Source organism: Peromyscus leucopus, chromosome 19 (assembly GCF_004664715.2).
Source record: "Peromyscus leucopus breed LL Stock chromosome 19, UCI_PerLeu_2.1, whole genome shotgun sequence".
NCBI lineage: Eukaryota > Metazoa > Chordata > Mammalia > Rodentia > Cricetidae > Peromyscus > Peromyscus leucopus.
The window spans coordinates 54,875,151-54,889,129 of NC_051079.1; the positions used below are offsets into that span (position 1 = coordinate 54,875,151).

General features: G+C 50.9%; 1 protein-coding gene across 1 annotated transcript; it reads left to right on the forward strand.

The window, feature by feature from the left end:
- Window positions 1-180: 180 nt before the first annotated feature.
- Tubb6 (tubulin beta 6 class V) lies at window positions 181-13,979 on the forward strand. Its single transcript, XM_028856203.2, has 4 exons — window positions 181-297; window positions 871-979; window positions 2,559-2,669; window positions 12,503-13,979. The coding sequence occupies exons 1-4, from the start codon at window positions 241-243 to the stop codon at window positions 13,567-13,569; spliced, it is 1,344 nt and encodes a 447-aa protein (XP_028712036.1). The 5' UTR covers window positions 181-240; the 3' UTR covers window positions 13,570-13,979.

The window sequence follows — 13,979 nt, forward strand, 5'->3', positions numbered from 1 at the left end:
GTCCAACCTGCTTCTCCCCGCCGGGCGCCCAGGGTTCCAGCTGTCGGGACCGCGAGCTGGGCAAGGATCAGCCGGCTAGCTTTTGGGGAAGGGGCGGGGACAGCCCGCGGGACAGCCCTCTGTCATTGGCTGGGAAGGCGAGGGCGGAGGGCCCAGCAGGGTCAAGTCCCGGGAGCGCGCAGCGGGCCGCAGTCACGCCGCCGTCGGCAGAGCCAGCGCCCGAGCGCAGACGCGCCCGCCATGAGGGAGATTGTGCACATCCAGGCGGGCCAGTGCGGGAACCAGATCGGTACCAAGGTGGGCCCGGGCGCGCGTTCCGCTCCCGCGGGTGGGCAGTTAGGGTCGCCGGCCTCGGAAGACCTCGCCTTGCGCCTCGGAGCCAGGGTGACCCCGCGCACTCCTGGGTGGGGACCAAGCCCCGGAGAGCCCGCCCTGTGTCCCCGCGGGCAGACCCGGGGATCCAGCCCGGAGAGTGGGCCACCGGTGCCGGCAGCCGGCTCTCGGGATCCGGCTCGAAGTGGGCCACCAGTCCCAGCTGCGGAATCCAGAGAGTGCGCTCCGGGGACCCGACCAGGAGAGTGGGCCACCGGTCCCGAAGGGCGCGCCCTCGAGAGCTGGCCCCGGGGAGTGGCCCCCACGTTCCTGCGGCCGGGCCCGGTGACCTGGCCGGGAGAGGGTGGGCCACGGGTCTCAGCGGACCGACCGGGGATCACGATCCAGGGGATGCACCCGGGTCTGAGGGCTCCGGGGAGCCGGCTCCACGGAGCTGGCTACAGGTCCCGGGGCTGCGGGGGGAGGGGTGTCCCCGGGTGGCGGGGGCTCCCTGGGCTCCGGGTCTGACTCTCTGTCCCTTGGCCGCTCCCTCGCAAGTTTTGGGAAGTGATCAGCGATGAGCACGGCATCGACCCGGCCGGAGGCTACGTGGGCGACTCAGCGCTGCAGCTGGAGAGGATCAGCGTCTACTACAATGAGTCATCCTGTGAGTCGCACGGCTTCGGGCCGTCTCCCCTCCCCGCGCCACCCGGCCTCCGGCGCCGGCACCTGGCCTTCCCTGCATGCCCTGACAGGACCCGACCGTCCCCAGCGGGACCCCGGGCTAGACCCGCAGAGGGAGGGAGGCGCTCGGGGTGCGGTCTCGGCGCCGGCCCGCCCGCCGGCCGGCCCGGCAGAGTTCGCTCCGGGAAAAGTTCGGGCGGGAGGGAGCTGGATGCCCGGCCACTCCCTCACTCCCCCTGCAGCGGGAAACCCGCCCTAGGTCTTTTCAAACTGCGGGATCCCGCCTATCCCGAAGGGCCGGGAGGCTTGAACCAGACAATCCGTTGAGGTTGTGAAATCACCTCGGCACTCCCGGGTCATCCTTTTCTTAAGCTTTTAAAGAACGGAGCAGAGAAACCGACTGTAGGGAGCTTTACTCGCTACTTTTATTAGGGATGCTTGGTTAAAATTTTGAGAAACACTTGTTTAAATGATTTTTTTTCTGGTTCTTCATCTAAAATTAGTGCTCGCTGGACACTAAAATTGCAGACAGCTGAGTAATTAATGGGGAGATTAGTAAAGTTCCAGACCCCGGGTAATCCCTGTTTGGGAATAATAGCGCTCTGTCCTCTGAACACTTATTTTTTTTACAGCAATTTTTATTATAACAGTGTGACACGCACCTTGCAAACCAACATAATCCCAGGGCCCAGAAATGACACATGCAGGCACTCCCGTGGCCTGGCCTCACATAAAGTGCATCCCCCATCTCTGGAGTCACCAGAATTTAGTCACTTTCCACCTGTTCATCCAGAACTGGGAAGGGCGGTAGACATGAATCATGGATGTTGTTCAGATAGCAGAGGAGGAACAGCTTAGACATGGAGGCTCTCGGCCACTCTAAGAAAACTCCAGTGTACATCATACTTCCTCTTCATCATTGGGTGACCTCTGCAATACCCCATTCTTCAATTTGGTGGTATGCAGAGCCAAGCAGGCGTGGTGGTGGGACACTTCCTCCTCCAGGTCCTCACTGGGAACTACAACTTGCCTGGTGTCATGCCGGGCTACACAGGCACATTCTTCCTTAAATGAGTGAACCTCTAGGAACACAGGACCCCTGGGATGGTACCCCGGAGGAGCAGCCCAGACAGCATAAATGCTCATACATTCACACACACACACACACACACACACACACACACACACACACACACATGAATGGGGCAGGTGCCAAAAAGCAGACAGACAGAAGGCCGGTTCGCTGCCACAGACGGTGTTCATTCCCGCGCAGCTAGAGAAGTGCCATTGTCTAGTAGGAATATGGAGTGTTGGAGGTGAACTGGAAAACACAGTAGGCACAAAATAGGCAGGAAGGTTGGGTTCTCACTGGTCCTGCCTGTGGCCTTCTAGTTCCTCATCCCAAGGTTAAGATTCTCTGAAAGTCACGGTACGCTCTCTGAAAAGACACTGGTTATCCCAGCCAGACAGCTCTGTGCTGATGGGATGGCTGAAAGGAAGTCAGTTTTTCCAGAAACCTGGAAGTAACTTTTTTGCGCTTCCCCCCCCCCCCCCCCCTCCAGCTCAGAAGTATGTGCCCAGGGCTGCCTTGGTGGACTTGGAGCCAGGCACCATGGACAGTGTGAGGTCTGGACCTTTCGGGCAGCTCTTCCGGCCTGACAACTTCATCTTCGGTAGGTTTTGGCTTGCTTACTTGCTTGCTTTTCTTATTGTTTCATTTTTATTTATTTATTGAGGTGCGGGGTGGGGGGCAGGAGTGTTGAACCCAGGGGTCAAATTTGGATTGTCCACCTGTGGCACCCTGTAGATAGTCAGAAGGTTTCAGAGTTTGGAGCATTTTGAATTTTCAGGCTAGGAATGCTGAGCCACGCTCGTGAAAGGTGGAGCGTATTCTGGGGAAACGGAAGAATTCCAAGGGTGATTCTTGGCCTTACAGGCACTACAGAGAGTGAATGTATCATGAAAAATCTGGGGGCTGGAGAGATGGCTCAGTGGTTAAGAACACTGACTGCTCTTCCAGAGGATCCGGGTTCAATTCCCAGCACCCACATGGCTGCTCACAACTGTCTGTAACTCCAGTTCCAAGGGACCCCAAAACTCATGACAAAACACTAATACACATAAAGTAAAAAGAAAAAAGAAAAGAAAATGAAAAATCTGTATCCCAGCCCTTCTTCAGAAGGCCCCAGGCAGACGGAACAGGCAATCCTGTTATCTGAACCACTGCAGAGAGGAAATAATATTTCCCCAGTATTTCCTGTGAGGTGGAGTAGCTTTCCCAAAACATGATGTGGGAAAGCTATAGACCAAAGTCACTTCATCAAGGCGACACTCCAGATCTCACTGTGTTTAAAAACAAAACGCTACTCTGTGGGGCACTGTTGGACACACAGTGCTGTACCTCCCAAGTGCTGGGGAGGTAGAAGCAGGTGAATCTCCGTGAGTTTGAGGCCAGCCAGTGCTCTATAGGTCCTGTCTGAAAAAGAGGAGAGGGGGAGAAAGCACATAGATAATCAGAATAAGCGGATAGGGTCACAGCCAAGAGTCCAGCACACTGTGGCCAGCCCTCTGGTCCTTCCCGCTCCCTGCAGGACTTTGGACTTGCAGTCTAACCTGCACAGACTCTCTAGTCCTTAGTGAGACCGAACTGAATGGGTAGGTGTGTAGGAGGTCACAGAAATGCTCCCACAACGAAACTGCCATTTTTGCCTCCTACAAAGCTTTTGTGCTTGGTTCTGTTCTAAAGGAGGCACAAGATCGTATGTAGTGGTACATGCCTGTAATCTCAGCACTCAGAGGCGGAGGCAGGAGGATCGAGAGTTCAAGGCAGTTTCTGGCTACCTAAGAAGCATGAAGGTGACCACCCAGATTGGTAGTGAACAACTTCCAGTTAGTAAGTCCTGTAGTCTTGGCAGTGACCTTCTCTGGGCCTCTTCTGGGTACTGTGTAGCCCAGAAGAGAAAGAAGGTGGCATCCAGCCATGGCTCTGTGACCTTCATGTAGTGGTTACCTTCTCTGAGCTTCTTCGGCCTGTGAGGGCTGTGGAACATTTCCCTAGTGTCTGATAGGAAGGGCCCCTGCGAGAACCTTCAAGTTCTAAGCTCTTAGGAGAATCTGAGGTGAGGAATGAATGGCAGCAGGTAAAAAGCACTTGCCTTAGAAGCCTGGGCAGGACCAAGGTTCAAGTCCCTGAGCCAGCACAGAGGCAGACATGGCAGTGACGTGGAGATCAGAGGAGATCAGGACTCCACAGAAGCCCACAGGCAGGGAGCTGGGGGATGAAGCAGTGAATGAGAGACCTTGTCGCTAACAGATGGAAGACTGTCCTCAGACCTCCACAGGGGAGTTGGCGTGTATGTACAAACACACATGCTTGGAGGAGCAGTGTTTCAGGTGTTTGGCAAGGGGGAGCTGATTGGTAGTGATTGAGCCAGGGTCTCACGTAGCCAAGGCTGGTTTCTAACTCATGTAGCTGAGGATGACTTGGAGCCGAGCCTCCCGCTCCCAGGTGCTGGGATTGGAGCCGTTGGCCTCCAGGCCTGGTGTATGCTGTGTAGGGATAAAGCACAGGCCTTCACAAGTGCAGTCAGCTGGGAGGAGAGTTCAGTTAGACTGAGGACCCCTTTCACTCTGGGTTTCTGGCAGCTAAACTCATTGTCTTTCTTTTTTTTTTTCCTGACAATTCAATCCAAGAAAGGAAGTGACCCCCCATGTCTCTGTCCCTGGAAGGGAGTTCACATACCCCTCCATTCTAAACTAGTATTTATTTATTTTTACTTTGCCTTTATTTCCAGCAAAATCCAACACAACCACATTATCAAGAAATTGAAAACCATAAGCCAGGTGCCTCATGCCTTTAATCCCAGCACTCGGAAAGCAGAGGCAGGTGGATCTCTGTGAGTTTGAGGCCAGCCTGATTTACATAGTGAATCACCAAAACAGTTTCACCTGCTGTCCATCTCCATATAATCATAGCCAGCTTTGGGGTCTACCTTAACCTGTCTTTATTCTGATTGTCTTCTGTTTTAATTATAACATTATGTAGATTTTTTTCACTGAATACTATATTATAAACCATACTCCATGTTAGTGGATAGTTCTGAGATCTGTAGTTTTAATTAGTACATAATGTAATTAATTAATGGTAGTTAATTCTTAACTTTATAAGGCCAGGTCTTGATAGCTATTTGACAGGGAAGCAATGTCTGCTCTTCTAAAGAATACGGTAGCAGGCTGCTGGGAAGAGGGCCTTGTTGGTAGAGTGTTTGCTTCCCTAACATGAGGACCTGAATTTGGGTCCTTGACACCCCAGCACTTCAGTGCACCCCTATAATCCCAGTGCCTGGGATGGAGGCAGGCGGACACCTGGGTTTATTCAGCCAGCCAATCGAGTCTAATCAGAGCCTTCCAGTCAGAGACCTGATGGAGGAAGATCCCTACCTAGCATTGCCCCCTGGCCTCCTCTATGCACGCACACACATGTGCACGCACACACATGTGCACCCACACACATGTGCACCCACACACATGTGCACCCACACACATGTGCACCCACACACATGTGCACCCACACACATGTGCACCCACACACATGTGCACACACACAGACTACTGTAATGATCCGGGAGTGGTGGCATGGCCTGAAATCCTAGCACTTTACATGACGAGGCAGAGGGTTTGGGAGTCTGAAGCTAGTCTGAGCTATGTGATCCCCTGTCTTAAACGAGCAAACAAAAGAATACTGTGAGAACTGAAGATCCTGGCTTAGAGGTTAAGAGCACGTGCTGTTCAGTGAGAGCTGGCGCTCGGATCTCGGCCGCACACTATCAAGCCTAACAACCCACATAGACTTGTGACGGAAGCTCCAGGAGTAGAGACAGGAGGATTGCTGGGACTTGCTGACTTCCGGCCTGGGGAGTGGGGAGGAAACAAGGGAAGTCCCAGCTTCAGAGAGGGACCCTGCATCAAAGGGACAGTTGTAATAGAGAATAACTGGCGCTCTTCTCTGGCCTCTGGGCATGTATGCATTCACACATGTAGGTGCGTACATAAATCACTTTTTAAAAAGAACATGAGCGAACCGGCCCACAAAAGCTCTTTTTTGGACTTTGATTTCAGAGTAGACTCTCCAGAGTATAATAACCGTCTAAGAAGACATGGCCAGGCTGCCCATGGATAAGTGCACCACTGCAGCACAGACCTGTATGTCATTATTTAGTCTTCCGGTTGACCCTAGACATCCTCAAAACTGTTAGAACATGGCATGAGGTCTAAGTCCCATCCCCAGCATCCATTTGAAAAACAGAGAGCTGGGTACAGTGGGTGTGTACCAGTGGAGACAGCAGCATCCCTGGTACCCACTGGCCAGCCAGCAGAGGTAACTAAACCAGTCAGCTCCAGGTGTGGTGTGAGCTTGTCTGAAAAAACTAAGAAGCGTGAGGGAGACACTTCAACCTCTGGCCTGTATACACCTGTGTATGCATGGACACCACACAGGTACACGGTGTCCATGCACACACAGGCAAAGAAGAAAGGGACATTTGGCATTTAAAGTTCTCCTCAAAATTTTGGCTGGCCTGGACCTGGAATATACTACCATACCCAGGCTTGTTTTTTTCATTTCTGTGTGTGTGGGGGGGGTACCCGCAAAGGCCAGAAGGTGTTGAATGCTTTGGAGCCCGAGTTAATAGGCCGCTGTGAGCCACATGATATGGTATCAGGAATCCTGGGTCCTCTGGAAGAGCAGCAGTAGGTGTTCCTAACCACTGAGCCACCTCTACAGTCCTGTCCCCCCCCCCCACTCCCTGTTAAGAATGTATTTGTTTGTTTACTTGAGACAGGGTCTCACTATGTAGCCCTGACTTGCCTGGAACTTTCTATGTAGACCAGGATGGCTTCAAACTCAGAGATCTGCCTGCCTTTGCCTCCCAAGAGCTGGGATTAAAGGCTCCGCCACCATGCCCAGTCCAGAATGTTTAATTTGTTTATTTGTTTGTTCCCTGACTGTCCTGGAACTCACTTTGTAGACCAGGCTGGCCTTGAACTCTCAGAGTTCCACCTACCTCTGCCTCCTGAGTGCTAAGATTAAAGACTGCATCACCACTGCTGGCTAAGAACGTTTAAAATTTTTAAACAAGTTGTCCTGGCATAAAATATCCTTAATTTAACAAATTGGACATTATTTTTTAATTAAGAATTGTGACTTAAGCTGGGTGTGGTGGCTCATAACTGACCCAGAAGGCTGAATGAAGCAGGGGGGTCACTGTGGATTCGAGGACAGCTTGGTCTATATAGTGTTAGGGTAGCCTGGACTGCAGAAAGAGAGCCTCTCTTTAAAAAACAAAAATGTTGCTTGTCTAAAATTTCTTTTTTGTTATGGCTATCCCAATAGGGTAGCCTGGACTACAGAAAGAGATGCTGTCTTTAAAAAAAAAAAAAAAAAAAAAAAAAAAAGTCACTTGTCTAAAATACTTATTTATTTTAAATTTCTTTTTTGTTATGGCTATCCCCACTGGCCAGTGAAGTCATCCCAACTTTATGTGGGTTCTGGGTACCAGAACTCAAGTCCTCATTGGGAATTGTCTAACTACAGCTGACTCGGGATGGTGCATTTTCGCTGGGTCACGCTCTTAGGTAACTTTGGTAAATTAAAATAGACCATCGTCAGGCAGGGCTTACCAAGTGGAGGAGTGTGTGAGGGCCTGGTCAGGGCCCGTCCTCAGCACCAAAAGACTGAATCAACAAGCCAATGCCGTTTCAGGTCTGGATATAGTCTGAACTGGCTGAAAGAACACAATTGGTGCTGGATGTGGTGGCGCACACCTTTTGTGCCTGCACTTGGGAGGCACAAGCAGGTGGATCTCTGAGTTTGAGGTCAGCCTGGTCTACTGAGTTCCAGGACATCCAGGGCTATGTAGTGAGACCCTCTTTCAAAAAAACCAAGGTGAGGAAGAAAAGGAACTAATTGCATTAGTAATATATAATTTTAAAAAGTGAGAGTTACTTACGTTTGAGTTCCCCGTGGTATGATCATATGTTTTCAAAGCTGCTTTTCTTAATTGCTGGTTGCACAGCGGCTGTGCCCAGGAGACTGTGGGAAGAAAGCTGAGCGCCAGACAGGCCGTTCCCTGAAGGCCCCTTTGTGGATCTGGAGTAGTTTTTCAGCTCCAGGACGAGCTAAGGAGCCAGGGAGCACGGAGAGCTGGAAGACTTAGTCCTTCACCCAGTGTGAGCTGGAGGAAAACCAGAGGGAGGACTGTGAGGAAACCCTGGGCTTCTGCAGTGCGCCCGCCAAGCCTGAGGGTTGTAACCTGTGTTGAACAAGCTGGAGTCACTGATTAATGGCCTAATGCATCGTGTCGCTGTTCAACTTATGACCCCCCAAATATTTAAGCGGGGGTGATCTGTTGCTATGAGACGGTGGCAAAATATTTTTAAAAGTCGCCAGCTTCCTCCTTTTGTCAGGAGTAGAGACAGCTTTGGGGCTAATGTGCGCTATGAATAGGGAGTAATCCGAGTCGCTGGGGGACTTCGGAGTCACTGTAACACCTCCAAGGTTGAGCAAGTTTGATTTAAGGTTCTGAGGCTTGCCTGCAGCTGCCTCCTCTGCTTCTGCACTTTGAATGAATGGCCCAGGCTCTGGCAGTGTGCACAGGCCTTCTGGGAAACGGTGGTGGTTCTACATCGAGTTCTAGTCCAAGGTCAAGCCTGCGTTCCAGGCTGACCCCAGGGTTTGCTGTTCCCAGGACCTGTCTTGGGGTCTGGCCTGGCTGCTGCCCGCTGCCTTGTGTGGGAAGGGGTGGACACGAGTTTGTGGGTTACTCAAGAAGGACAATGGTGATCTGTGCTGCCTAGTGTTTTCTGGATGAGGGGATGGCAGTTGAGAAAAGCCCCCCATCAGACTGGTCCGTGGGCAAGCCAGTGGGCATTTTCTTGATTGATTAATGATTGATGTGGGAGGGCCACCCTTGGGCAGGTGGTTCTGGGTTCTGTAAGAAAGCAGGCCTAGCAAGCTGTGAGGAGCAAGCCAGTAAGCAGCACTCTTCCATGGTCTCTGTGTTCCTGCCTTGAGTTCCTGTCCTGGCTTCCTTTCATGGCGGACTGTACACCTTAAGGTGAAATAAACCCTTTCCTCTCCAAGTTGCCTTTGTTCATCGAGTCTTATCACCATCTTAAGAGTCTGCTCAGAGAAGAGAACCAGCCAGGTTTCACTGGGCAGCACAGTTAGACAGGATGGAAGAGAACTCCTGTTTGTAAGAGAGAAGAGGCCTGCCAGGCGGCGATGGTGCACGCCTTTAATCCCAGCACTCGGAGGCAGAGGCAGGTGGATGTCTGTGAGTTCAAGGCCAGCCTGGTCTACAGAGCGAGATCCAGGACAGGCACCAAAACTATACAGAGAAACCCTGTCTCAAAAAACAAAAAAGGGAGGGAGGGAGGGAGGGAAGGAGGGAAGGAAGGAAGGAGGGAGGGAGGGAGAAAGAAGAGGCCCACCCTAGACGAGGTTGGACCAGGAAAAGCAAAACAAGAGAATGGCTACCCGAGAGGCTAGAGGGCCAGTGCCGCGTAGGTGCTGTAGGCACGGAGCGGGTGTCTGCGCACATCCCTGGGAGCCGTGCAGCGGCTCCGTCGATTATCTTGGAACCTCATCTCACCCCGTGGGGCATAGACGGCAGGAGCGAGAGTCTAGCGCCCCCCTGAGACAGGCAAAGTCAGGGGGGGCACCGTGGTCAGGCTGGGGTGCCCGCTGGAAACTTACCTTTAAATATTGAAACGTGCCTAAAGATTTCATCAGAGCGCATTCAAAGGGTCTCCACATGCCCTGTCCAAACATCGCACGAGTGTGTAGTGTAACATCGGGGACCCCTGAGCTCCACAGTGGCCATGGGGCTATATCTCTAGGCAGATAACTAGTGTGGTAGATGGTTGGGGTTTTCTGTGTACACTCACTCTTCCACATTTGCACACACAACTGGGTCTGTGTTCAGGAGATGAAACTCGTATACGTACTCTTGCAGCCTTTTGAGTTCACTCACATATTTCAGACATCTTCCGTGGTAGTCACAGTACCTTTCCATTGTAACTGTTACTTAGCCACTTTCTGTTTATTGATGATATTTAATCCACTTAAAGGCTTGTTTTCTTTCTTTTCTCTCTTTCTCCCTTTTTTTTTTTTTTTTTTTTTTTTGTTGTTGTTGTTTGGTTTTTTTTTTTTTTTTTGCTTGTTTGTTTGTTTTGGTTTTGGTTTTTCGAGACAGGATTTCTCTGTGTAGCTTTGCGCCTTTCCTGGAACTCACTTGGTAGCCCAGGCTGGCCTCGAACTCACAGAGATCCGCCTGCCTCTGCCTCCAAGTGCTGGGATTAAAGGCGTGCGACACCACCGCCCTCTCTCTCTTTAATTTAGGTTTTTTTGGTTTTTGTTTTGTTTTTTGAGAAAGGGTTTTCTGTGTAGACCTAGTTGTCCTAGAACTCCCTTTGACCAGGCTGGTCTCAAACTCACATAGCTCCTCCTGCCTCTGCCTCCTGAGTGCTGGAACTAAAGGAGTGTGCCACCACACCTCACTTAAAGGCATATTTCCATATTACCTTAATTATCTCATAAAATTGTCTCTCGAGTTACAGTTCTAGGGTTTTGTTTGTTTTGTTTTTCGAGACAGGATATCTCTGTGTAACAGTCCTGGCTGCCCTGGAACTCACTCTGTAGACCAGGCTAGCCTCAAACTCAAGAGATCTGCCTGCTTCTGCCTCCCAAGTGATGGGATTAAAGGCGTGTGCCACCACTGCCCGGCTCAGTTTTAGTTTTATAAGTAATATATAATGGTGAAATGACCTCATCTTTAAAGATAGCCTGGTTTGTTTGTTTTGTTTTTTTAAGGCAGGGTAGCTGTGGCCCTGGCTGATCCACTAGGAACTTATTAGAAATCCTACTGCTTCTGCCTCCTGAGTGCCAGTATTAAAGCATTAAAGGAATGGGCCACCATACTCGGTTCAAAAGAGCATATAATTTTTTTTCTGTTAAGATTTTATTTTTTACATATGTATGAGTATTTGTCCACAGGTATATTTGCATCACATGCATGCAGTACCTGAAGAGACCAGAAGAGGGGGCCAGATCCCCTAGACCTGGAGTTACACATAGCTGTGAGCTGTCCCGCGGGGGCTGGGGGAGCAGTGAGGTGCTCTTCCCCCCTGAGCATCTCTCCAGCCTGCAAACACATCGTGATGGAAGATTACTTTTGATTTTGGCGTGTGATGCAGATGTTTTTGTTTTTCATGACAGGGTTTCTCTGTGTAGCCCTGGCTACGCTGCAACTCAGTGTAGACCAGGCTGGCCTTGAACTCAAACATCTGCTTGTTTCTGCCTCCCGAGTGCCGGGATGAAAAGCATGTGCCAACACCATCTGGCTGCAGATAAGATTTTTTAAAAATTAAATAACATAAAACATAAGTCATCCTCTGTGTGTGTGTGTTTACACATGCAAGTACATGTGGACAGTTTTTTTTTTAGTATAGTGATCAAACCGTATCCAATTCGGGTAATATTTAATATAAGAACTAATAGGAAAAAATACATAGATATTTCTAAGGCCTTATAATCACGTCGTTTGCAATTTTAGGAACTTTTTTTTTGTACCAGCGTCACGTGATAGATGTTTAAGTACAGGGGATGTGCAGTGTTGGAAAGCAGAGGCTAGATGCCTTTTTCCCAGTTCTCCTCCAACCATTTCTAAGTACATCCGTACATATACTACACATAGGTCAGTGTGGGAAATGGATGTTTAATTTTGTGATTAAAGAAACTGGGGGTGTGTGTTAAAATTTAACCATCAATCTTTCCAAATCAAAGTTTCTCTGTAAAGGAAGACTAAGGAAGCCTGTCCGGTAGAATGAGCTGCTCTATAAAACAGACTGACTAGATGGTTTTTTCCTAGCCACTTGAATTGTTGATAAAACTCAGAACTCTTGTAGGCATGTTAGGCTAGGCCTGTGTTGGGCTCCTTTCCACAAGTGGACTGGATATAATTTGACGGTAAGAATCATGCCTGTGCCAGTCTTCAATTAGAGGTGCAAAACCAATAGTTAGTTCTTAAAAATGTTCAAAAGTAATCCTGGATAATAAATGAGGTGCCCCATTCACATTAAAAAATCATTACTGTTTTGAAGCTGGGCACAATAACATATACCTTTTGCAAGATCAGCCTGGCCTGGTGGGGCTACATGAGTATGTATCTTAAATTTTATATTTAGATTGATTTATCGTTAGTTTAATATAATATCCTGGGGTTGACCCCAGGTCCAGGACCTCTACGCATTAAGTTCACTTTTGTAGTGAGCAGGGTCCCATCCCTAGGCACATAGTTGGCCAGTCTAAAGAGGTACCTGCTTGTCTGTTTCCTGGGCACTGTGGTGGGAACCTGTTGCCTGATTCCTGTCCCTTTGCTCTCCGAAAATAGTGACGGTGGAAAGCAGGTCACTGATGTCCCCCCCCTGGAATCTTGCTGTCTTGCAGGACAGACGGGCGCCGGGAACAACTGGGCCAAGGGCCACTACACGGAGGGCGCGGAGCTGGTGGACTCGGTGCTGGACGTGGTACGCAAGGAGTGTGAGCACTGTGATTGCCTGCAGGGCTTCCAGCTCACGCACTCGCTGGGCGGCGGCACGGGCTCGGGCATGGGCACCCTGCTCATCAGCAAGATCCGAGAGGAGTACCCGGACCGCATCATGAACACCTTCAGCGTCATGCCATCGCCCAAGGTCTCGGACACCGTGGTGGAGCCCTACAACGCCACGCTGTCGGTGCACCAGCTGGTGGAGAACACCGACGAGACCTACTGCATCGACAACGAAGCCCTCTACGACATCTGCTTCCGCACGCTCAAGCTCACCACGCCCACGTACGGGGACCTCAACCATCTGGTGTCCGCCACCATGAGCGGCGTCACCACATCGCTGCGTTTCCCGGGCCAGCTCAACGCCGACCTGCGCAAGCTGGCGGTGAACATGGTGCCCTTCCCACGCCTGCACTTCTTCATGCCCGGCTTTGCCCCGCTCACAGCCCGGGGCAGCCAGCAGTACCGGGCCCTGACAGTGCCCGAGCTCACACAGCAGATGTTTGACGCCAAGAACATGATGGCCGCCTGTGACCCGCGCCACGGCCGCTACCTGACCGTCGCCACCGTCTTCCGGGGCCCCATGTCCATGAAGGAGGTGGACGAGCAGATGCTGGCCATCCAGAATAAGAACAGCAGCTACTTTGTGGAGTGGATCCCCAACAACGTCAAAGTGGCCGTGTGTGACATCCCACCCCGGGGCCTGAAGATGGCCTCCACCTTCATCGGCAACAGCACCACCATCCAGGAGCTGTTCAAGCGCATCTCGGAGCAGTTCTCGGCCATGTTCTGCCACAAGGCCTTCCTGCACTGGTTCACCGGCGAGGGCATGGATGAGATGGAGTTCACCGAGGCGGAGAGTAACATGAACGACCTGGTGTCCGAGTACCAGCAGTACCAGGACGCCATGGTCAACGACGGGGAAGAGGCTTTTGAAGACGAGGATGAGGAAGAAATCAACGAATAAGGAGCCTTAGGGTTGCTGCTATGGTGCACACCTGCTCTATTCTTAGCCCTGATGATGTGGGCACGGTACCCTGGTCTACGCGTGTCACAGGCCCCTCTCAAACCAAACCCACCGCAGCGTGTCCCCCAGGTTATCTGGAACAGAGCACTTTCCTTTACTGGAGAATTGGCAGTCGTCCCACCAGACCAGGGTGATTTTTGTACAGGAACACTGAGAGCAAATTAAGGGGCTGTACAAGGCAGCAACCACCTTCCGTTAAGTGCCCAGCCATCAGAATTAGCAGGGGAGTTAGAGTAAGGGTTTGTTTTTCATCCTTGGTGATTAAAAACCAAAGCCACACAGTGTTGCCTTAATCGAATACGCAATATGGAACTTTGTGACAATCCATTCATAATAAAACGCTAAACTTG

Coding starts and splice junctions, on each gene's coding strand:
- Tubb6 (XM_028856203.2), top strand. CDS start 241: ATGAGGGAGATTGTGCACATCCAGGCGGGCCAGTGCGGGAACCAGATC. Junction 980..2,558: donor CTACTACAATGAGTCATCCT/GTGAGTCGCACG, acceptor CCCCCCCTCCAG/CTCAGAAGTATGTGCCCAGG. Junction 2,670..12,502: donor GCCTGACAACTTCATCTTCG/GTAGGTTTTGGC, acceptor GCTGTCTTGCAG/GACAGACGGGCGCCGGGAAC.